The following is a 26,523-nucleotide window of genomic DNA, read 5'->3' on the forward strand; positions in this document are numbered from 1 at the left end:
AGAAGAACTGCTCACAACCCCAGAAAAACATGTCAAGATCTTGATTGGCGATTTTAATGCTCAGATTAGAAAAGAGAAAAAATTTTGAAACATCATTGGAATATACACGGCTCACAAAAGGACAAACAGAAATGGTGAAAGACTGATAGATGCTTGTGAATCATTTAGCATGAAAATAATGTCCACTCAATTATAGAGAGCTCCCAAGCGGATGATGTCATGGCAAACATCTACCTCCATGTTATGAGAATTCCAAATTTACCATGTAGCGACCACCAGCCCACAGAAAATAATGAATGTCAGAGTGCAGCAAGGTGCTAATTTTGATTCCGATCACTATCTAACAAAGATAAAAGTGAAGCCCACACCTTGTAACCGTAGAAAGAAACCCCTGAGAATACAGAAGTACAGAATTGAAGAACTCAAAAGTCAGCAAAGAAATAGTAGTGAAATATCAGAAAGAACTCGACACGTTGGAGTCCTATGAGTGGGACAAAATGGCTCGAAAGATTCAGGAAGCAGCGAAACAAACAATTTTTCTTGATAAGATGAAGAAACATCCATGGTGGAATGATGAGTGTGAAGATGCTCTACGAAGATGGTCAGAAGCTTGGAACAAGTGGAACTCCAACAAACAGAACTTTGAAGAATTTAAGATCCAAAGGAAAACGACAGCAAAGGTGTTGAAGAATGCCAAAAGAAGGTTCAAAAAAGACCAGCTGAGAGAGATAGAAGAGAATTTCAAGAAAAACAACACCAGAAAAGTCTATCAGATGTTTAAGACAAAGTTTGAGGTTACTCGCTACACAACATTTGTTTCAAAAAAGATCAAGGTAAGCTGATTACGAGCAACAAACAGACGGTGAACACTTGGCTAAATATTTCAAGGAACTGCTCAACTGTGATCCACCTCAAGAAAAACTGACGTTCCAGAAACCAGAAAGCACACTGAATTAATCAACCCTGCCAGATAAGAATTAAATAAAGGAAATCATCAAGAGCTTGAAAAATAACAAAGCATCTGGCAAGGACTCAATTGTTGCTGAACTTCTGGAATATGCAGGAGATAACTTCCTGGAACAACTTGAAACATTCTTTCAACAGATCTGATCCACAGGAGAGATCCCAGAAGAATGGAGGGAGCACAAGAAAGGAGACAAAACGAATGTCAATAACTATAGAGGGATATCACTTTTGCCAGTAGCCTACAAGATACTTTCTATAGCACTCAAGCATAGGATAGAAGGACATATAGATAAACAATTAGGAGAATATCACCCTGGCTTTCGAAAGGGGCCATGTGCAGAATATATTTTTACCATCAAGACCTTAATCAAAACTAAGACATTAGCAGCAGATAAGAAAGTGATAATGACATTCGTGGATTTCAAAAAAGCATACGATTCCATAGACCGGGACACACTAATGGAAATGCTTAAGGAATTTGGAATAGACAATAAGAAAAAACCCTGATTCATCAAACACTAAAAAACACACAATCACAGGTAAAATTTTTAGGAGAACTATCAGAGACCTTTTGAATCAAAACAGGTTTGAAACTAGGAGATGGCCTCTCTTTCCAATTTTGTTCAACTGTGTTTTAGAGAAAGTTATCAGGGAATGGCGAAAAGAAATGAGCAAGTTCAACTTTCCAAATGGAATTAGATTAGGTCACAAGAGAACCGGGCTTAAATTTGAATGCCTCACATTTGCAGATGATGTAGTCTTTTTTGCAGAGAATTTGCAAATTACAATTAAGCAGATTGAAGTCATCAAAGAAACAGCAGCAAAAACAGGATTGCAAATATCTTTTGAGAAGATGGAGTACATGAATATAAATTCCACTGACCCAACCTGGACAATGAGGACGAAGTACAGTGACATCAAAAGAACTACAAAATTCAAGTACCTAGGAGAGATTTTGACTCCAAACATGAATGAGAAAGCAGCAATTCAAGAACGTGCAAGAAAGATGGAAACTGCATTTAGATTATGTCAGAACACCTACAAATCCAAGTCACTCTCCTACCAGACCAAATTCAAGCACTACAGCATGATAGTCAAACCTGAATGTTTATACACAGCTGAGACAATAGCCACGAAGGGCCTCTCAGATTTGGAAAAGAAAGAATGAAGGTTCCTTAGAAAGATACTTGGACCCAGAAAATCATCAGACAAGTTTACGTTTCGCATGAGACCAAACCAAGAACTATACCAACAATTTGAAAACATCACCACCACAACAAAAAAGAGGAGAATGATGTTCTACGGACATATTAAGAGGATGGGATCAGAGAGACTCACCAACAGGATCCTCACCTTCCAGGAGAACAGGAGACACAAGTCCCATGGGTAAAAGAAGTCCGCCGAGGTTTAGAAAAATGTGGGATCACGGCAGAAAAGGTAACAAATAGAAAAATCTTCAGGCACAGAGTTGCAGAGGTGAAGGACCTAGCTGATGAGAAAACGAGGAAGAATAGAGTATTCTCAGCAGAAGAACGAGCACAAAAAAGCCAACGGATGCAGGAATACTAGTGAAAGAGAAAGAACTTCAGAAAGCAATGGAAGTTGTGTAATCGCAGCCTATAGATGGCTGATATAATAATAATAATAATAATAATAATAATAATAATAATAATAATAATAATAATAATAATAATAATAATATCTACCAAATCTCAAACATTAAAAAAAAAATAACCTTAACATCACTTCTAAAACTAAGAACACTACCTCTGAACCAATTTTTAATACGAACGTTGATGAAACTAATAAATATATGCAATCAGGGATCTATAAAATAAAGTGTAAACATTGCAACATCGGTTCCATTGGACAGACCAGAAGAAATTTCCTAGTTCATTATAAACAACATTTAAATGCAAATAAATACAAGAATTTCTCTGCTATGAGGGCTAATAATCACTCATTTTTGTCTAGATTTAGATATCTTTCAGGTAGCCAATAATGGAACTTTTTTAAATATACTGGAAAATTTACACATAAACCTTGCTGAAAAGCCAAAACCCACTCACAACCTCAACGAAATTCAAGGAAAAAAAACCAACATTTTTTAAGAAAGATGTTAAATGGATTTTATTCAATAAACAAGTCTTCAGCAACACACAATACACACACAGCTTCTGATCCTCCAATTCACCTCTGTTCCCCTCATTTGCCACTTTCCCTTACAAACATTACCTCAAAGCAGTCCCCAGTCAGCTCTCAGTCCAAAATGTACCCGAACTGAATAGCTTACTAAAGGGGCTGGAGGAGAGAGTGAGTAAATGTTATGGGACTTTAATTATTTACTCTTTATTCATATGTTTCTCATTCTCATACTTAGTATTCTTATTCTTTTTTAGATCACAGATCCATAACTGCCAACTTTACAAAACCAAAAATCAGGAGATTTTGATATGAAAATCAGGAAAAATCAGGAGAAATTAGCAGATACAATTGGTCAAAACTGCTTATTCTACATGTCTTGTGCAATACAGTACTATGATATATTTACAACACTATTGTCTCAAAGCCCGACTGTTCCTATACGAGGCTACAAGGCTAAAAATTACCCATCTCTATCCCCTCACAGGAAGTATGTGAATGAAATGAACAGTCTCTGATAAGCCTTCCGAAAATAGTATGAATTCATGCTCCACATGTATAAATCAGTCATGTCATTACTTAGCAAATGCATGGATTAATATATTGCATCAAGCGCCGTATGATTACGCGAAGCGCAATGCTATTTGTATCAAATAACTAGCTGATGTACTCGTGCTTCACTACGAAATTCTCAGAAAGACTGTCCTTATAGTTTTCCCACCTGAAGTCACAGTCAACATAGGTCATTACAATGACGTCAGTATGAATGTCGCGATTAAAAGCAATGCTGTCATTGGAAATATTCGATAAAATGAAAAAAGGCATATCTTCTCACTTTTAACGAAAAGTATTATGGTGTCGATCTAATAGTTCAAAGTTCCAGAGCTAGAATGGCCAGGCCATAAACAACCACGAACACTCCTGTGTAATTATTCTATTTAAGTGTGCACACTGCTCATTCCAATCACTGCTTCAGAGAGGGATCGAATAGCTGGAATACTATGATGATCCAGTATGTTATGCACCAGTAGTATCAGAAAATTTATGAACCAGAGGAATGGCATGCTAAAGAAGAGAGATCTCTAACTCCCCAGCTACTTCCCGCCAATATTCAGGTAGGCTGTTATACTCGATACGTACCTATGCAGCAGTAATCCCATCTATCGGAGATAAATGGCAGCAGAATACACTAAGTACATTACAACAAACAATGGTCAACGTAATGTTATTGTTGATCAATTTTATGAGCTTTCTATATTGTAGGCCCTCACATTTAGTTTTCTTCCGACTTTGTGATATTAGAACATCTAATGTAAAGTGAGTCGTCCTTTCTTTCATGACTCCCTCTTGCGTTATTATTCAAGCGATCGTTCCTTCATGACCTTTTTCTCATTCTTCACAATTTAATCACCATCACCAATATTATTATAGTCAGTATGGTGAAACTGAATAAGATATAAATAATAGGAAATTGTATTCTCTATAACTTTTGTTATGTAGTACTTTTCGATACGTGACCGATAAGATAGGTCATTAAAAATTAAATTTTTGGCACCTTCCCCTAAACTACCATTTAGAACAGTGTGAATAGCATTATTTACAACGTAGATTGTAGTTCCTTATTCCCCGACTTTACATACCGATTTTCATTAAATTCTGTTCACCCATTTTCTCATACCTTGGCGCTGATATGGACTTAGCAACGAAAATCCAAAATCTTTACATCGCACCGACACAGATAGGTCTTACGGCGACGATGGGACAGGAAAAGTCTAGGGGTGGGAAGGAAGCGGCTGTGGCCTTAATTAAGGTACAGCCCCAGTATTTGCCTGGCGTGAAAATGGGAAACCACGGAAAACCACCTTCAGGGCTGCCGACAGTGGGGTTCGAACCCACTATCACCCAAATACTGGATGCTGGCCGCACTTAAGCGAGTGCAGCTATCGAGCTCGGTTAAAAATACAAATTCACAAATATCTCTACTATCATAGCCGGTACGGTAAAAATGTGTAAGACATGAATGATAGGAAATTTAATAACATATAATTTTAGTTATGTAATATTTATCAATAGGGACAATAATAACAAATATTTGACAATTAAATTTTAGGCCTTCCCCTAAACTACCATTTCACTCAGCGTGAATAAAATTATTTATGGCCTAGATTGTAGCGACTTTTTCCCCGACTTCATATACAGATTTTCATTAATTACTCTTCAACCATTTTTCTCGTGATGACCGTACATTAGGGTGTCCCTTAAAAGGGCAAAAACAATTTTTTTTTTTTCATTTATTGAAACGCATAACCCACTATTGTGTTTATTAGTCTATTAGTTACCCAAGTACACAATTTCAAGTTTCTACATTAATTTTAACCCGTGCCGACGGGGCCTAAAAGTTTTAGAAAGTAGCTGCTTAAAGGGTCTCTTAAATGTAGTTGTAGATGGTCACTTAAAATAATTATTTTAGAGAAATATAAATGAAAACAGAAATTTATATAATGCTCTTCTTGTAAGTAACAAAAAAGATACAAATTTTATAGTTAGTCATTTGGATATTTCCTCTTCAAAGTCTCTTTTTTACAGTCTGGGTAAATTTTTCTGTGTTCTTGCACACAATGTAATAAGAACTGCTTCTGTTTTTCATCTGTGGTAATCAAACCATGAAAGTCTGTCATTAGTTTAACATCTCTTTCAGCTGTGTCATTAACTGCTTTTAAGATAGAAACCTCCTTTTTAGCTTCCACAAATGCCACGTTGTCTTTCCATAAAGATACAATTTCTTGAAGGAAACCACTGTCAAGTTTCAGTTGTGAAAATAAATCTTTACTCTTGACAGAAACAAAATCACTCAAAGATTTCCCTGAAACAAGGTAAAAAATACTTGTAGTGCCTATAAATAAAACAAATTAGTTCTAAATTAAATGCCAGATTAAACACTACTAGTTTACTACGTACCATATAGAGAGCCAGACATCTCTTCTTTCGATGGAACATATCTCTTTCCGGAATCACCAAAGCTTTCTTTTTGTAAGTTTTCTACAATGTTTTCTTTAGTCTGCTCATCAACTTCATTATCAAAAATGGAAAGGATGGCTATTTCCTCTGACATGTACCACAAGTGTTGACTGAACTTGTTTAAAGACGCATTGGAAATCAACTTGTCAACTTTTAAGGTCTTTAAAAAACAAAAATCTTGATTCGGCGCTTTTATCGCCAAACTACATCCAAGCCAGGGCTTCACGTAAACTGCCACAATGAATAAACAAATATCTTGTAAAGCTTGTTTGTCCTTAGCGCTCATTTTAAACTGGAACTTCAGTAAACACATTTTTAAGGAGTAAATAGCTCTTGCCATCCATCGTGCTTGATGCATTGCACCAGGAGGTATGATTTTCATTTTATTTTTAATGTCTCCACCCAGAAAAACAATAGCGAGCTCAATGAGCTCAAGATAATCATCTCGTACAGTCGATTTTGACAGCTCATTGTAAAAAAAGTCACCAATTCAATAATATTTGCCTCACAGAGATGTTGTTGGACAAAATCAGTGCACAGTTCGATGGCACTAGGATTAATATTCTTCCAGTTGTCTCTAAACTTTTAGAACAGCAGAATATCAGGACTGCTAGTGATTTGTTGGATCTTTGATTCAAACATACTTTTGAGCACCAGTTCGTAAATATGATGGCGGCAAGGAAAGAGTAACAACTCTCTTTCTAGTTTTTGCTCTAAAAGCACACAAGCTCCGCTCAAGCGTATTAGATGCTGTTGTATCACAGCACATTATTTGTACCTTATCATCCAGGTTCCAGTCATGAAGGGCATTTGACACTGCTTTCGCTTGCTCTTTACCGGAAGAGTTGTCTAACTTCGGCACAGCAAGAAGTTGTTCTTCCTTGTCATATGAAATAATAATTGGTAGGCGTTCTTCTTTAGAACTTCTTACATCCAGAGCAGGTAACAATTTTCCATCCCAATGAACAGTAACTACTTCGGGCACGTTATTCTGAAAATCGGATTTAATGGATCTTGTTCTATCTTTTCTCATTTGTGTTCGAATGCGTTGAATACAAGATTTTTTGATCGGGTAATTGTCAGAACTAAGACCAAGTGCTTCTACTACCGACTGAATTATATAAACAGAATCTCTGATGCTTAGTTGACATCTGTCTACAGTTGCAACTAATTTAGATGTGATAAAATCTTTTCTTCCTCTTTTAGTCGAAGTAGCTAAAGAACTTAGAGACTGAGATGTGGATGGCAGAGATTCTTCCAGGTTTTCTTCAGGGCTTGTGGATTGTTCTTCTACATCTCCATGTGTATCAAAAGTTGCAGATTCCAATGAGCTCATGGAAGGCATTTGCTTTAGTCTCTTATCTTCTGCAAGTTTTCTTAGCCTGGCTCTTTCTTCAATATCAGCCAACTTTTTGTCAACACCCGATTTTTATTCTTTCAAGAGCATCAGCATGTGCGATATCGAATAAATTATCTAATACAATTTGAAAGTTCTCTTCGCAGCGCCTATGTAAATCCTGAATCTTCTTGCTATTTTTTTGCAGTTCTCGCCAGACCTGACGAAGATCCACTAACTTCTTAACACAATTAGGCACAGCTCTGGTAGGTATTCTAGCCTTTTCCTAGAATATATTGCACTCCCAAATGACAAGATTTGCGCTTTCACTAACAGTCAACTTAACCTCACATATGTTGAAAAATAGAACTGCGAAAACTTGACGATTAGATGGTAATTTTGCGCCTATTATTTGGTGATTTACTTCCCCAACCAAGAAAATGCTTTTTTAATTGCTCCTTAGTTCCACTGACATCTTCGAAATATAAAACAATCCGTGCTAGCTACCTGATAAGCGAAAACTAAGTGACAATAACAATGAGAGCGCGCCACTCTTGTGACGCAACTTGTATGGACATGTTTGCGCGCGAGTCGGCACGGGTTGCACTGTTCCAAATAAGGAAAAAAAATTGTTTTCGGGTGTTTTAGGCCCAAATGAATAAAATAATAACCTATGCATTGCAAAATTAAAACTTTGAAAAATAAGGGACACCCTAGCATACATACATACATACATACATACATACATACATACATACATACATACAGAAATTACGGAAAATGAAAACATGCATTTCCCCTTGTTACTGTGGTCACGACCGGTACAGAAATATCATTCTTTCTAAATTCTGAGCAATGTACAGACAAAAAATTTATTTTATTTATATTGAGATAAATTAAAATTAGTCAGAATTGTCTCCAAATGGCTCCTAAAATCTCTAGAAAAGTTACTAGTCATTATAATTGAAATTCTGTCACTAAATTACTAAAAAGGACTCCATGTCTAGCGACTAGTCCCTAGAATAGACTAGACTGATGTGAACTGTGAACGAACACGAATATAACACACAAGAATGAGAGATTGACAATCGATATATGCGTCGCGATATACAAGTTTCATTGTTTCAATAAACATCACACATTCACGCACATTTCTCGCATTAATAAACATCATTATTTTGTTTCAAAGCAGCCAGTGAGCGAAGGACTTCCAGCCACTGGCATAAAAAAGCTGAAATGGCAGGAATTTGAAAACAAATGTTTGAAGTTCAACAAAAAATAAGCTAAAATCGGGAGAAATAATAGAATAATCGGGAGGCGGGAAAAACTGTTGAAAATCGAGTCTCCTGCCTAAATCGGGAAAGTCAGCACAGATCACGGATCAACATAGTAAATTTTACTGAAGAGGAATGGTGCATAAAATTCATATCCAGTTCTGACATTGACGACTGATTTTATCATACATTTTTATTGCACATGGTTTACTTATACCATATGATACTCCTCCAGCTGGGAACATTAAAAAAAAAAATTTATTCAACACTGGACTGTCAATCATCTAGTCAAAATATCACCACGCTAAAAACAGTAAAACTAAAACAATGCATGATGTGTTAATCTTTTTAATGTTCTAACTGAACTTTTTCTTCTCATTATTTTATCTATCTGTATGTACCGTTAAGAATTCGTATATATTTTTCCCTACATTATAAGCTGAAGATGACCTTCACAAGGTCGAAACATGTCCTTTGGTTATTATGCATGTACAAACCATTTAGTTTAAGTGATGCATATCTGACTGTATTGAATAGGTGGACCTAAATAAGTAAATTCTTTTTTAAGGATTGCAATTATATGTAATTAAGTCAATATGGAACCAAAGATGAAATTTATCACCTGTAACCGAAAGGTCGTACAGAAACTAAAGTAGCCCACAGAGTGGTCGAAGCACAACTTAGAATAGTGATGGAGAGTTTACTATGAAACCCTGCAACAGGGCAAGCCTTGGAATGTCAAGAATGACATAATGGACAATTTATTTATTTTTCCAAAATGCTCTATATTCCTGAACAATGCAGAAGTGAAAATCAATGAAGTCAGAATCATTTGCGTACAGAGTGAAGTTAGATGTTGGACACTGAATGTTGTTTACTACATCAATGAGATGACTGCATGAAATGTGGTGGGCAACAGTTCGAACAGCATTTGTAAAAAATATTCATTTGAATTATTTATCATCACCTGTGTCAATCCATCTCTAATTACAGATGATATAATAAATGCAAATAATATAATACTGTTATTAATAATAATAAAATGAGGCAATATTAGATATTTACAAAACACATACAAAAGAACATGTAAAGAGAAAAGTATATGTAATTTGAAATAACAGATAGATAAAAGAAGGAATTTCACTTTCATTTACTAAATACGCAGAACAGGATATCAGGAATTCTCTGTCTATGAGGCATCCATAAGATGTTTACGAATTTCACTAGTTGACGAGTGGAATACGTCCATCATCCCACTAATTTCATTCAGGAATCTTAGGGCCTGGCCTGCATAAACCAAGAGTTCCTGTGTGATTCAGTTCTGCATTTGGGTAAATGAAATGTGACAGTCTGTCTTGTGTTACGAGAAGGATATGAATCAGTAGCAACTGGAGTAAATTAGGACAATCTACAAAATTACCAATATAGCTGTGAATGAAATACCACCTTAACATACCTGCAACTAGATTTATGTGACTCGATATGCATCTTTGTACAGAACAGATCGTAATCTATCGATGACACAAACACTTTGTACTAATCCATTTTGTGAATCTGATCTGCACACGCTCTAAGGCATTAATTATTGCAGTGAAGGGGTCAAAACCTCAGAGCAGTACTCTAAACTCAACCATATGACTGAGAAACACAGAGTTTTCAATGAGACAATGGATTTAAAACTCCTGCGATTTCTTTTCAGGAAGCCTAAATTTGTATATGCCATACTGACAACATTTAACAAATGTCCATCGAAAGGTAAACAATTTTGACTACTAAAAAGAACACCAACACGGTAACATGGTTCACTTTATTTTACAATTTGTTTGATGTCACATCAACATAGGTCTTATGGTGACGATGGGATAGGAAAGGAATAAAAGTGGGAAGGAAACGACCATGACCTTAATTAACATACAGCCCTAGCAATGCGAAACCACGGATACAAACTTCAGGTCTGCCAACAGTGAGGTTCGAGCCCACTATCTCCAATTACAATTTGCTTTATGTCACACCGACACAGATAGGTTTTATGGCGATGATGGTATAGGAAAAGACTAGGAGTGGTAAGGAAGAGGCTGTAACCTTAATTAAGGTACAGCCCCAGCATTTGCCTGGTGTGAAAAATGGAAAACCATCTTTAGGGCTGCCGACAGTGGGGTTCGAACCCACTATCTCCTGGGTGCAAGCTCGCAGCTGCACTCTCCTTAACGCACGGCCAACTCACGCGCTCCATTATTTCTCAAATGCAAGCTGATAGCTATGTAATCCAAACCACACAGCCATTTGCTCGGTATGCTTCACTTCTTGACCCTTTATATAATACTCGAATGCAGTAACTTTACATTTCCTCGTGAAGGATATTGCACTGTTCTTTGAAAATAATTAGGATTAAACTACACTAATTGCACCAATCACTGATATTATTTATATTCCATGTCCAATGTCTAACTTCACTGAGTGCACAAACGATTATCACTTCAATGACAGTCAGTTCTGAATTGTTTTTTAAGAATGTAGAGCATTTTGGAAAAATAAATTTTATAAATTGTTCATTAAGTCATTCCTGACACAGGGTCTCATCTCAGACTACTGTATACGTTCCCATTCGATAGTAGTTGAGTTTCAAACCCTCTATGGGCTACTTTAGTTTCAATGCAAACTTTTGAATCCCCCTGTATACAATATCAATAACATAATATTTGCTCACCACAGATACAAATGTGGCACTCAAAGTATCCAATGGAACTGCCTTAGTTGTTTCATCATCCAGTACAAGCCTCTTCCTGAAAAAAAAAAAAGACACAGAAAGATAAGAATAAATTATATTTTAAAATATTGACTAGTTTGGTAGAAGTGTGAATCTGCTCAAAAAAATCAAACATCACTTTGACTAGAATCTGGACAGTTGGAATTCCTCACAACACCTACTACGGGAGATTTAATACTCTGTTTTTACCTTACATGATGCTGGAGAATGCTGGAGACACACTGTCTACCATTAATAGCAAACAGCATTTAATTTCATAAATAAAGAAGACACAATAAATCTTTGAAGGTAAGATGGCAGGTCCAAAACCTAAGATGAGGGGCAGTACAGAAATGTATCAATACAACATTAATGGATAGAACATGAAATGCACCAGCATTAAAAATAAAAGCGAGTATTTCTGGTTCCATTTCCATAAACCCAATTACATACACAGTTTTACTAGGTAAAGGAATTTTCTTTATATCGTATTATGTGAATTTGACTGCCCTTACATATACAATGAAAACCGTAAATTTGTTACTACGGTGTATGTTTTTATTTGTAAGTTTTTTGCTTAAGATTGATTTTAGCTTGAGTAAGCTAATTAATACTTTTTAAATTAATTTTTTTTTGCTACTGGCTTTACGTCGCACCGACAAAGATAGGTCTTATGGCGACAATGGCACAGGAAAGGGCTAGGACTGGGATGGAAGCGGCCGTAACTTTCAGGGCTGCCGACAGTGGGGTTCAAACCCACTATCTCCCGAATGCTGGATACTGGCCACACATAAGCGACTGCAGCTATCGAGCTCGGTCATTAATTTTTTTCTCATATGGATGAAGTAAATACAAATAGAAGCAATTTGCACTATAAAATATAATTTCTCACATTTTAGTGTTGACAATGTATGCAGGAACAAGCTGAATTGAGATGGTTATTAATAACATAAGCCTAATCTAAAACATAGTCACAGTGTACTTGTTCATGATAGCTAGGAATCTTTATTCATAACCTATGGGAAAAAGACTGACTTACGTTAAAGTTACTGATTATGGAGAGGGATCCATTTTAAAAGAAGTCTTCATCCAGCAGAATAAAATACAGTTTATGAAAATCATTCCTGTCTTTGGACGGAGATACCGTATTTCATCGCATAATCGTCACATTTTATATATTTTCAAAACAAAAACTGGATTTTAAAATTTAATCACACAATCATCACATGTCTAAATTTTGTTCACTAATCTGTTTAAAAGGTAAATGGAAGTGCAATGTAAGTTGCATTTGAACACGCAATTTAAATACTATATGGCCTACGGGCAATTTCGCAACACATTCATATTTGTAAGATGTTGCACAACGAAAAAGTCGGTATATGTACGAAGCATGGCTTATCAGTAGTTTGACAACGTGGTCGCGAGACAGTGTACAATATATTCACCGGTGACACATTATGAATTCACATTTGAAATACGTAAGGCTTGTAAGTTATTGCTTACCGGCACTGTCCCAGAAATATCAGCACCGCACACACTTGTTTTCTACCACGGCATTCAAAGCCTTGAAACCAGGGATGCACTGGCATCGGAACGCGCTGGCAAACGGTGACAAAATGAATCACCGAGAATCCAATTCACGAAAGGGAAAGTTACTATTTGCTCTTAACAATGGTATACACCGGAATCAATGTGTTCTTTTGCATAATGTTGTCATGTTCTTATGGTGTGTTATAATACATAATTGAACAATCCAGTATGGCCTATTGGGAAACTTACAAGTATGTACACTCCTGCTTACAACCCTTGAACATCACTGCAAGTTGGCCTCTCCGTGTCGCAGGGGTATGTAGGTTTCCCTGTTTCGTTTTTATTAGGTATTCTCGCTGAAGTATCAACTGCTCTGGAATGTACAGATGTGTGTGTTTGTTTGTTTGTGAGTGACATAATTACTGAATGTGAGAACTGAAGTTTTATTTTGTTTTTGGGCTGTTTGTAGAAATATTTGTTTTTGAATACAATAATAATGAACAGTTACAGACAGTAATTTACATTGCAACACATTAAGATGTGATGCATACAGTGAGTATAAAAAGTATTTGAATAATGATTTGTAATAAAAGGGCTATATATCTCCTGTCACATATCCGTAATTTTAGCGACTATATAATATAGATATTCCTTTAAGTGTGGAGATGGATTTTTATGGATAACCAAGCAGGAATATTATCCTAGCCGCACAATAAGAAATACAAATTAATATCTGTAACATTACACAAGCAAAATAAGTATTCGAACAGTAGAATTGTATGCAAGCTACTCAGCACTTGGCTCACTTCAGTATGGCCTTCATCAACACGGCAATGTTACCCACGTGCCCTCGAACCTGTCGAACGTTTTGGTGTTATAGAGAACATCCCCCTAAAATAGGTCAGAAGGCGAAAGAAAATATTTTGGAAGAAAGAAAGGTAAATATTCATTTTCACAACCAATGTATATCACTGCGACACATTTCTAGGATAGTACATAGACCTGTAACAACAATACAACAGGTTCGGTTAAAAAAAAAATCCTTACTAAATTTGCCACGAACACGGCAGCCAAAAATATTAAGCAACACTGATGGCCGAGCTATTCTAAGAAAAATCTAATGATATCCGAAGATCAGTGTGAAACCAGATTTCAATATAAATGTATATCACAGCACAGTCCGCAATTTCCTTACAAAGAGCAACTACAATAGAAAAGTTGCCCGTAGAACGTATAACATTAGTGAGATCAACAAGAAAAAGAGGCTGCAGTTCACAAAATCATATGAAAACTCCTCCACGGACCTGTGGAATTGGGTAATTTTTACTGATGAGAGCAATTTGAATGTTTTTGCAGCTGATGGGAGATGCAAGGTGTGAAGAAAGAACAACACAGAACTGAAGAAGAGGAACCTCTCTACCACAGTAAAACACAGTGGAGGCTCCGTAATGGCATGGGGGTGTATGAGTGCCACAGATGTGGGAGTCTGGGATTTTATTAAAGGAAACATGGACAACCAATACCATATTAAGGCAATAAAGCTTTATCTTGTCTTTACTGCAGAAAAAATGGGGCCTAAAGACAATTTTGTAATCATGCAGGATCATAATTTCTTAGCTTCATGTCCCATATTGATGATTCCAATTGTCACAATCATAAGGCTGGATTTCCCCACCTAATCAATACTTTTATTTATATTAAAGTACTTAAAACATTTTTCGGTACTGGTTTCAGCCTTTATAAAAGGCCATCTACAGCTGCTGAAGAACCTTAATCTTTGTTAAAATAACATACAATGTTAAACACTGCCTATTCTAAGTTTCGGATGACTTGTTTCTAAGTTTAAATGATACATTGTTGTGATAGAACATGCATCAATGAGAACTGTAAAAGTCTAAAATTATCTAATAGTTCATTGTGAAGTGTTCCTGGTCTTGATGTTCCTTTAACACACTCTTATGATTTCTGTATTACAACCAGCAAGATACCCGTGCTTCACTACTGTATTATACTGAAATTTATAATCGAATGCTTAACATTTTGTAAAGTTCACTGTCGGCTGGGCCCATGAAATATATCCACAGTTTGTACATCAGACGGTTTCGGAGGAATGATTATTCTCCCCTAAGGGCCATTTTCTCCAAATCGAGTTAAACCTGGTATAAATTAAACACGTTTAACTTTAGTACCTAGTTTAAAGTTGCGTCCATTTTCTCCACCAATTTCTGACACTCGTTTAGTTTAAACGGGCGAGCTGTCGTTGGCGCTAACGTTGGCTGCACTGAAGTAATAGTCGAAGGCATGGTCGATTGGAATTGGCCAATCAGAACCAAGTAATTCAATGACCGACATTTTTGTAATAATATCAGCTGTTTGTGGCGAGTTAATGCTATCGTACGTAGTGAATAAAGAACAAATTCGGCGGGATATTAGCTTTACTGATAAATAAATTGTTTACATTTGTGCGAAGTGTTGTGTCATATAATTCTACCTATTGCTGTCTACAATTTATTGGAACGCACTTTTATTTCTTATTTTTCTCTGTCATGCTTTACCACAAACAAGTACTGTGGGCCTGATACGTGTCTTTTGATGTCTATTGTCTTACGGAACACACGGGAACGTTGAAATATTAAAATCCTGGTCTTTCAGCAATAGGCCTACGGTATTCCTTTCCTCAGAAAATCAACATTTATGTGAATTTCAAGTAAACAAATTCCAAGCATGCTCGGGATCTATCTCCTATCAAAATCCATCGCCCTCGGCCGGGATCAATCTCACAAACCTTGGATCCAGCAGACAGACCACTGAGGATGTATTATTTGGAGATGTATTACCGGTACTTGATTCCATATTCGTTTATAACATAACCAAGTTCGCGATATGTCGTACTGTATGCATAATACTCTTCTCCCTATAGCATTAATATTTCTATTGCTAAACTCAGACTTAAACCAGATTAAAATAAACCTAGTTTAAACTCATTTGGGGAAAACGGCCCTAAGTGGTTTAGAATAGGAATGATTTAAACCCTATGTTAGATTACATCTAGGATGCAGAAGTGATCAACCTGCAAAATTGTGATTTGTAAGTTGAACAGTATTAGAAGTGTAGAATGTTTTCATACATAACATCTAGCACAAAGAAGACCAACCTCCATATACAACTTAAAGTTTGTACGCGAGAAATGTTTTGAAGATTATGATAATTGACACTTAGGACGCCAAAATTCGCAATCTGACTTGTTTTCTGAGAGATTACAGCAAAGTTCCTCCCATTTTTCAATCTTTCTTTCCAGCGATCGATTTCGTACTTCCCAGGCTAGCTCCAGGTATTCCGCCCGGTCAGTTGGGTCCATAAATCTTTGCCATCTTTCCCTATAAGCATTTTTAATACGGATCAAATCCTTGAGGAGATCCGGTGTGGTGTCGCCTTGAATGCCTTGGTGGTACTGAACCCGCAGTCGGACTGCATTCGTAGTCATTACCCGGCCAGGACCCGTTTCCAGTGGGTCCGCACATTTTGACGTCGGTCTAGAATATTATTATTATTATTACTATTATTAGGGTGGGAGATGTTAGTTTAATTTAGTTTTTTAATTATTATTATTATTATTATTATTATTATTATTATTATTATATTATTATTATTATTATTATTATTATTATTATTATTATTATTGATGTTCTGGACCCCGCAGCAAGATGCAAGACCACTTTTTATTTCTTTTTAAATGCTACTTGTTCGGGGCGTTGACCTAGAAAGATCTTTAGCTTCTACTTGCACCATATGTGAGGAACCTGCGTGAATTTTGTAAATGGCAGAAGTGTAAAGTGTTGAATGTGAGGAAAGATACGTTAAGGATGACACAAACACCCAGTCCCCAGGCCAGGGATATTAACATTTACAATTAAAAATCCTTGACCCGGATGGGAATCGAACCCAGGGCCGCCAGGTGGACTCGTTGCCCTCTACACCGCGGGGCCGGTCTGCAGGACCGCTACTTGGCAGTAAAATACATCTGCTGCCATTGTCATTGCTGACAATGTAACCAGTACCATTGTCGTGCGTAGGCAAGTGCGGGAGATTTCTGGCGATAACAATGATATACTTCCATACATTATTGACGTTATTATAAACGTGAACAATTGCACGGTCAATTTCATTCCTATCGTTTATTTCAAATGTATTTAAAACAATGTGATTAAATTTTTATTTATATGTCAGGAGAATCTACTGTAATGTAAATATCAGTTCTCCAAAAGAAAAAAGGATAGCTCTTAAAAACAAACCCAGGAAAGATTAAAAATGATCGGTTTATGATCAGAATCAAGTACATCATGATCAGTAAAATCAATTGGTCTCAACTCCTTTTTCATCCCACCACCGTTAAGTTGAATTCCCCCCCCCGCCAGAAAAAAGAAAGTGTGTTTCTTTATGTTTAAAGGAGATTTCAAATACCAATGTTCACATCTGTTACTTTCAGTTTTGAGATATAAGTATCCCCATAAAAAATTCACTTTTTTTCACTTCCTTTCACACTTCCCACTTAAGTGAATTTTCTGGGAAAAAATATTTGTTTCTTTATTAGTAAAGTATCTTATAAATATCAATTATCACATCTTCAGTTTTTGAGATATGTGTCCTCATAAAAGGAGTTCAACTCCTTTTCACCCCCACCCCCCAAGATGATTTTCCCCCCAAAATGCGTTCTGCTTTGTTTTTAAAGGAGATCCAAACATAAGTTTTCACGTCTGTGACAACTTTAGTTTTTATTAGATGTAACTATCCTCATACAATTAATTCAATTAATGTATCAATTCTTCACCGCCAACCCCCCCCCCCCTCCCCTTCATGGGATTTTCCGAGAATACGTGTTTCTTTACTTTTAAAAGCAGATTCCAAACACCAATTTTCACGTCTGCAAAATCTTTCGTTTCTGAGATAATAATATCTTCGTACAAATAATTCAATTAATTTTTGAATTCCCTCCCCCCTTTAAGTGGATTTCCAAAAGCGAACAATACGTATTTCTTTATTCTTAAATGAGATTCCAACTACCAAATTTCACGTCTGTATTATCTTCAGTTTTTGAGGTATCAGTATCCTAAATAAAAGTTTTCAACCCCATTTTCAGTCATTTTTACCCCCCCCCCCCCCTCCCTCACCCAAGTGGTTTTTCCAAAAACAAAAAATACATGTTTCTTTAATACAAATAAAAAATACCATTTTACTTCTGTAACATGTTACGTTTTTGAGATATACTGTAGAAATCGTCATTTTAAAATTTCATCCCCTTTAGTTCCCCTTAAGTGGAGTTTCCAAAAACAAATCAGCTAAGGTATCTTTCTTTACTTTTACAGGAGATTCCAAATACCAATTTTCACGTCTGTAACATTTTACGTTTCTGAGATATACTGTAGATATAGTCTTTCTAAAATTCACCCCATTTGTCACTCCTGTTTAACCCCCACTAATTGGATATTCCAAAAACAAAAATATGTATTTCTTTATTTTTAAAGGAGACTCAAAATACCAATTTTCAGGTCTGTAGTATCTTCAGTTTCTGAGATATAAGTATCCTCATTAAAGGCATTCAACCCATTTTTCACCCTTTTTTACCCATCTTAGTGGCATTTTCCGAAAACAAAAAAAAAATACGTATTTCTTTATTTTTAAAGGAGATTCTATATACCAATTTTTACATCTATAAACTTGTAAAGTTTTTAGATATAGATGCACTAATTTTTAAAATTCACCCCCTTAGCGGCGGAATATCCAAAAATCCTCCCTTAGCGAGCACCTACATTGTAATATAAATGTGTCCTCAAAACTTCATTTCATTATGTCCAGTAGTTTTGGCTCGGCGATGATGAATCGGTCGGTTGGTCGGTCAGGACATGTTATTTCATATAAATAAATGTTAGACACTACTTATTCTAAGTTTAAGATGGCTTATTTATAAATTTAAATAATACAATTTTGTGATAAAACTTGCGTCAATAGGAAGTCTAAAATTTTCTATTCATTTATGAAGTATCACTGGTCTCTGATGATTTCAGCACGCTCCCGACAAACACGTAAGCGATCAACTAGAAACAACAGAAAAATATTCCAACACAGCTATCACAAATTTCGAACAGATCACAAATTATGAAGGAATGAACACTTCCACCATATTATTCCAAAACATGGGGCATTAAACTCAAGACAACCTGACCTCGAGCAGTGCTCAAAGCTATACGAAGATTTCAACTCCTCGTTCCACCAAAATTGGCGCATTAAGCATTAAGCACACAATATGTACCTCCTTTAATATAGAAATCATAAAAGTGTGTTAATATAACATCAAGACCGGTGATACTTCTTAAACAAACTTTTAGAAAATTTTAGACTTCTTATTGACGCGAGTTTTATCACAAAATTGCATTGTTTAAATTTAGAAATAAGCTGTCTTAAACTTAGATGAAGTAGTGTCTAACATTGTAATATAGAAATCATAAGTGTGTTAAAGGAACATCAAGACCAGTAACACTTCACAACGAACTATTACATAATTTTAGATTTTTACAATTCTCATTGATACATGTTTTATTACAACAATGTATCATTTAAACTAAGAAATAAGTCGTCCTAAACTTAGAACAGGCAGTGTTGAACATTGTATGTTATTTTAACAAAGATTAAGGTTCTTCAGCAGCTGAAGATGGCCTATCACAAAGGCCGAAACCGGTACCAAAAATGTTTTAAGTATGGATTAGGTGGGGATATCCAGCCTTATAATTGTGATCATGCAGGATAATGATTCCAAGCACACAGCTTGAAATACAAGAATATGGATGCTCCAAACTCCCCCACAGTCTCCAGGTGTAAATCCCATTGAACATCTGTAGGGCTACCTAGAGAAAGGAATTCATATGAGACACATTTCTTCCAAAACAGATTTGAAACAAGCATGGAGGGCACGGAGCCCAACTTAACACACGGGGGCGAAACGCTGGCAACCAGAAATGAGTTACCTGGTAAATTTATAATGTCCAATAACGGACCAGTTATATTGGTATTATAAATTTACTCATGCGGGACAAATAATTCAGGTCCCCTATGGGAATCAACATCTGTACATATGCTAAGATGGCTAAGAAGGCATCAATTTTTGGTAATGAGACAAAGTCTCTCATAGTGCATTGGCACTGCCAGTGGCTCCAAGTAGCCGACGCAGTGGTCTCCACGGTATGCACTAGCCATGCGTCTTGGTGGGTGTGCTATGTATCAACTGATCAACCCAACTTAGCACCAGAAATGAGTTACCTGGTAAACTGATAATGTCCAATAACGGACCATTTATATTGGCATTATAAATTTACTCATTTACTCATTTACTCATTCAGTACAAATATTTTGCGAGATTGTTATCACTGGAACACTGTATTTTCATATCTAAAAGTTATTTTTAAGTACGAATCGACTCGATGGGTACGCGATGCATTTGTTCACCAATTTCCTGGTGATCTGCCACCTTCATGAGCACAGATTTACATAATTGTAAATAAATTTGAAACTACTGGATCAGTGCTCAATAAAAACATGCACGCACACGAACAGTTTTAATAGAGGGAAAACTAGATGCCACTGGTGTGAATCTTGAAAGGTCACTGAATAAATCACTCACAAAATTAGCACAACATGTAGGGATTTCGGTTTCTTCTGCACACAAAGCTGTTACACATCAAACCATACAGGTTTACACGGGTGCACTGTTTTGTTAGCAATTTTAATCTTTGATACAGGAAAGCAGCTGGAAATGCCTATAAAAATTAGGCGAAACGTGTCCCGCTATTAGACATTGTAATATTATATATGTAATTAGTAAAAATCACAAAGTATTTGAAAGGTGGACTCTCAATACACATTCCTTCATAAAAATATGTGGTATATTTTGTTTTGAGTTGTCAGTAGATAGATGGCGTGGAATGACATATATAGACGAACAAGCTTGAGCGAGACTTTTAAAAGTAGGGAAGATCATAATATGAAGACAAAGTTGGAATTCAAGAGGACAAATTAGTTCAAATATTCATTTATAGTACAAGGAGTACGGGATTTGAATAAATTATCAAGGGAGATGTTTGATAATTTTCCAAGTTCTTTGAAAATGTTTAAGAAAAAGCTAGGTGAACAACTGATCGGGAATCTGCCACCTGGGCAACAGCGCTAACTGCAGATCATTGATGACTAACTGATAATACTTAGCCCACTTGTGCACACATTTTCATTTTAAAGTGGAAAAGAAAATTCTGTCACTTTGTTATTCATTGGAAGCTTACAAAATACAATCACATTTTCTAAAAAGTGTTTCAGTTCAATTTTCTTTGAAAACTGTAACATCATTACATGAGGCCTCTAAATTTTTGAGAAAATAAAGGCAATATACTCTAAGTACAATAAAAATATTAGTATCATTCGAAGGAATATATATTTCAAATACAAAAAATATTTTTACTCACTGATTACAGTTAGTTTATGTGGACTATTAACTTCATTAACTTAGTGCTTGTGATACACAAAAAACAACAGTTCAAGATACATTTGCTGCCTCCATGTTTTGGATTTAGATGGAACTACTTCACATGAGGTCTAAAAGGAATTATCGTGTCATGCATTTTTAAAGGGAACTACCAAAGAGCACATTAAATGAGACACAGATCAGGAACCTTTTATGAGGTCTGTGCAAATGAGAGGCTTAAAGGAGTTAAGACTATTTTAAAAATAACTTTCCCAGTTATTTACTCGAAAGCTCAAAAATAACATGTTTAGTTACTGCCAAACATTAGTAAAAATACTTTTAATTTCTTGAAATACAGTGGACACCATTTATTGTAATCATGGATAATGTTATCGGCCGTATTATATAATCACTTTTATAAAGTCCCGTATGGACAAATACTAAAATGAAAATAGTCCGTTTATTGTGATCATGAATTCAGTTTATATTATCACATTTGTTTTCAAGGATTTTGTTCTCAAGTATGCGAGTAGAGTGCACACAAAGAAATCACTCCCAACCTTTAAAAAACTTTTTACACTGCACCTGTCTTCAAGGCCACTTTCACATCTCATCTTTTGTAGCAATTGTACGATAGAAAAACAGTCAGCGCAGGTGGTAACCCTCCCGCATACACTTTCTCCTTTGTTTTTCCCCTTACGGTCATTTTGCTAAGGACCACTCACTTGAGTCTTACTAAGCTTTCGCACTGTGAAGTTCTTAGCGTTGTAATGCAGTGATGGCTAGTGTGAAAATCAAATTTCAAGACTTAACCATTAAAGAGAAACTTTCAACTATATAGAACGTTATGACAAATTGCCTACAATGAGTCAATGCAATGCTGCTGTGGAGTTATGAATTTCGCAACATCTTCTGCGCAAACTATTTAAAAATCGTGGTGGAAAAGACGGTCAAGTTGAATCAGCTCTAAAACTTTGGTTCTCAAATGTTCGTGAGAAAGATGCTTGTGTTGACGGTCCTCTGATGCGGAAAAAGACCAATGAACTAGCAAAAAAATTGGGAAAATTAATTTCGTGGCAACGGAAGGATGGTTTCATCATTGGAAGATACGAGAAAATATAGTATACAAACGAATGTATGGTGAGCAGAAGGACGCTGATTCTGTCGCTGCTGAGAGGTGGATAGAAGAAAAGTGGCCTAAAATTGCTTCTGAATTCTCTTCCGAGTGTGTGTATAATGCTGATGAGACTGCACTGTATTACTGCGCCTTGCCTGAACCCAGTTAGTTGTTCAAAAATTAAAGTGCTAAAGGCTGTAAAACCTCCAAGGAACAAGTAATAGTTTTATGTTGTGCGAGTATGTCTGGTGAAAAGAAAAGACTGTTAGTGATTGGGAACATTAAAAGCCCACGTTGCTTTAAAGGCATCAACAAGTTTCCAGTGGACTATCATTCCAACTCTAATGCATGGATGACTGCCCTGATTTTCAAAGAATGGCTGCTGAAGTGGGATAATAGGCTGGACCGTAAAATAGTTTTGCTGGTTGACAACCTACAGCACACATTGTGAATTGTGAGCTCAAGAACATCAATATGGGTTTCTTACCGGCGAATACGACTTCATTAATTCAATCATGCGATCAAGGAGTCATATGTACCATGAAAGCGTGTTATCGCCATGAAATGCGCACAAGAATCTTAGAAAACATAGAGGACTCACATAAAACTAGTGCCAATGCCCTTGCCAAAACAACCAGCCTTCTCAAAGCCCTGCATCTTCTAGCCATGTCATGGGGTAATGTCACAGCACATACAATAAGGAACTATTTCAGGCATGGGGTATTTTTAAGAGAGTTGCCAGAAGTATAGGAGTATGTTGAACTTTGTCCAACAGGCTTAACAGAAGATGAATTTCAAGAAAGGATGAACATTGATGACGGCATCATTACAGATGTAAAACCGACAGAAGACGACATGTGAGGCAGTTACTTCCGCAGAATTAGACATGAGAGGTGAAGAACACAGAGCAGAAGATAGCAATGCTGATGACGACGATGTTACCGAAACTTCCCGATCACCAATGAATGCTGAAATATGACGGTCGTTAGATATCTTGCGACGAGGTGTTCAGCATAAGTCAGTGGACTTCCAAAAACATTATGAATATGAAAGATTAATTAATGGAATTTTGAGAGACAACCAGAATCAAACCACAATATTAGAGACTATTTTACATAGCTCAAACAGTTAACTGTATTGCAGTGCTGTATACCAGGATTTGTTTCATTGTAGTTCATGTAGGTTATGAATCAGTGTTTCATTGTAGTGCATGTACAGTCGGTTTTGAATAAATACAGTAGGCTACCTACCAATTTTTATTTCTCGGCTACTGTTATCAATCGGTTAATGTTATCAAATTATCTGCGTTCCAGAGTGATCATAACACATGTGTGACAGGCCCCGAGAAATCTCGTAGTACGCTCGCCAGCGGTAGGTGACGGGCCCCGAGAAATCTCGGTTTTATTCACGACATTGTTTTCGGTCTTCCTGTCACATCTCTTGACCATATATTGAACAATTTCAGACTTGCACATTGAGTACAATAAATCGTAGATGTATATCTGGCACTTTTCTTTTATTCACGGCCTCTTTTATTCTTTGATTTAGTTTCGAAACGTCGACTTTCTTTCTGCCGGTTCAGTCAATGACAAGATGGAGCACCCGCGGAATACCGTGTTAGCTGACAACGATATTTTAGAAGAATTATATGCCAATGATCATTTAAATGGATATAGTGTTAATGAATTAGTGGAAACTGAATGTGAGAGTGATAGTGAGATTGATATTCAAGCCTCTCACGCCGTAATTTACCGAGTGTGCTTATTTATTCAAGTGACTCTGATGATGCAATGATGTAAACATTAATGATAGGTTAGTAATTGACGCTGAAGATGGTTTTGTAAAGGCAGATCCACCAACTTTAAAGATAAAATCTTGACTGGTTTAATATTTATGTACATTTTTATAATCAAGTGCACCCTAGTATGCTTAGTAGAAAAATGTCCGGTCCACAGGGTATGTGACAAGCTCAAGCATCCGGTCAGCAATGTGATAATAAGCGACGTCCACTGTATATGTTACATATTTCTTAAATACTCCAGTCCCATCCCTACCCCAGTTCATTTGCACTCCCCTTCATAATCTCAAAATAAATGGGGATATTGTTCACTCAAACATTCTGAAATTATTTGATCAATTCCACTTCCAAACCAGAGTGTTAAGATCTTCAAATACGCATTCGCTTTGCAGTATTTGCACCCTGCATTTCTTGAAATTCTACGCTCTGAGGATTTTAAAATATGTTGAAAGCATGGACACAGAAATTCCACATTCTTCAGGATTTCATTTTTTGTTTGTTATTCTTCGTCAAACTCTCTTATGATACTTATCTTATCGCTCAATGTCTTGGAAGAATACTGACGTTTAGCCATCTTGCAACACAAAATGAACACATGTATCCTAAACTAAAATACAGTAACTAACGATAAACTAAAATACAATACTAATGAACTATAACTACAAGCTTGATAAATTAGAAATATTAGAAAGAAGAATTATAAGGAAAATATTAGGTCCTCTCAGAATTGCAGAGTTTTGGAAATTAAGAAGTAACAACGAAATTTACCAGAACATAGAAAACACATCAGAAACAATAAGAAAAAGGAGATTGCTATTTCTTGGACACATTTATAGAATGAATGACAATAGACTAGCTAAACGAATCTTCAAGTACCTTTGGAAAAAGAAATCAACCACCACCTGGATTCAAGAAGTCAAGAAAGACCTGGAAAGGAACAACATATGAGAAGAAGAATTATTGGAAAGAAAGATTTTTAGGAAGAAAGTCTTACAAATGGAAGGATTCCAAGGGAGGAAGGAAAAGAAAACAGGCATAAAGTGGACTGAAGACAGAAAAAAGAAGCACAGTGAAACAATGAAACAATACTGGAACAAAAGGAAAGAACAACTAAGGAGGAAGAATTTGAAATTGTAACGTGGTCCTTAGAAGGCCGGAATGCAAGAAGAAGAAGAAGAAGAAGAATAAACTATAACTGCGAAGTAAAATGAATAACTGCAGGAATCCAAAAGAACTATTATTTCACTCGAACATAACAACTCTGAAACACACTGAGACACACCGAAGTGGGTGAAAGTGCGGAAAGCTACCCCTGCACATTTTGGAAGACGTGTTCTATTATGACATAGAAAAACGTTGAATTTAAATTACTCTATAAAATACTATTTTTTTAAATGTAAAGAAAATTTTAAATTGTAAGTCTGAATTTCAGTAATGGGACCAACGTTGTTCTTTGAATTATGAATTAATGGTATTTCGAATTAAACAATTTAAATAACATGCAAAACTGTACCTCATGTTTCTGGGAACAACAGGTTCTTTGAATTAGGCAGTGTTTTGAGTTAATCTATTTTGAATTATCGAGGTTCTACTGTATTCATGTAATCCTCCAATTCCACACAACTCAATGCAGATAATGAGCCACAATGAAGGAGGGTTAATTTATTTTCCAAAGATGACATATTAAAGATTCAGTACTGCTGTTCTTCAGCACGTTGAATAGGTACTTATACAATTAGAAATAGGAAAGGATTTCCACCTATCAATACTCGTTTATTGCACTTATTATGCTACAGGACCAGTTTCGACCCCTTACATAAGGTCATCTTCAGCTGAACCATACATTCATATCTATGTGACGAAGCTATGATTAAGATTGTATTGCCTAAGGAATGCCATACGATAATAAACATTTCGTCACATCCAAATGGGGCACGTCGTAACGTGAACTGGCGTATATGTCACTATGTGCAACAATGCAATTGTATGTCTAAAATAATATGTTTAAGGTCTTAAAATTAGTTTATAAAACACATCTCTACTTAAAACTAACTTATATATGTACATAAGATGAATACAATATACAGGAA

At 36.1% G+C, this 26,523-nt stretch overlaps 1 protein-coding gene across 2 annotated transcripts in view; it reads right to left on the reverse strand.

Annotated features, from left to right (window-relative positions):
* yrt (erythrocyte membrane protein band 4.1-like yurt) overlaps window positions 1-26,523 on the reverse strand; it is a 454,068-nt gene that overhangs the window by 83,116 nt on the left and 344,429 nt on the right. For both annotated transcript variants that reach the window (XM_067140591.2, XM_067140590.2), the window contains exon 15: window positions 11,444-11,519. In XM_067140591.2, coding sequence (XP_066996692.1) covers window positions 11,444-11,519 — 76 coding nt within the window. The remainder of the gene's footprint in view (window positions 1-11,443; window positions 11,520-26,523) is intronic.

The sequence above is a fragment of the Anabrus simplex genome, chromosome 2 (assembly GCF_040414725.1).
Source record: "Anabrus simplex isolate iqAnaSimp1 chromosome 2, ASM4041472v1, whole genome shotgun sequence".
Classification (NCBI taxonomy): Eukaryota; Metazoa; Arthropoda; class Insecta; order Orthoptera; family Tettigoniidae; genus Anabrus; species Anabrus simplex.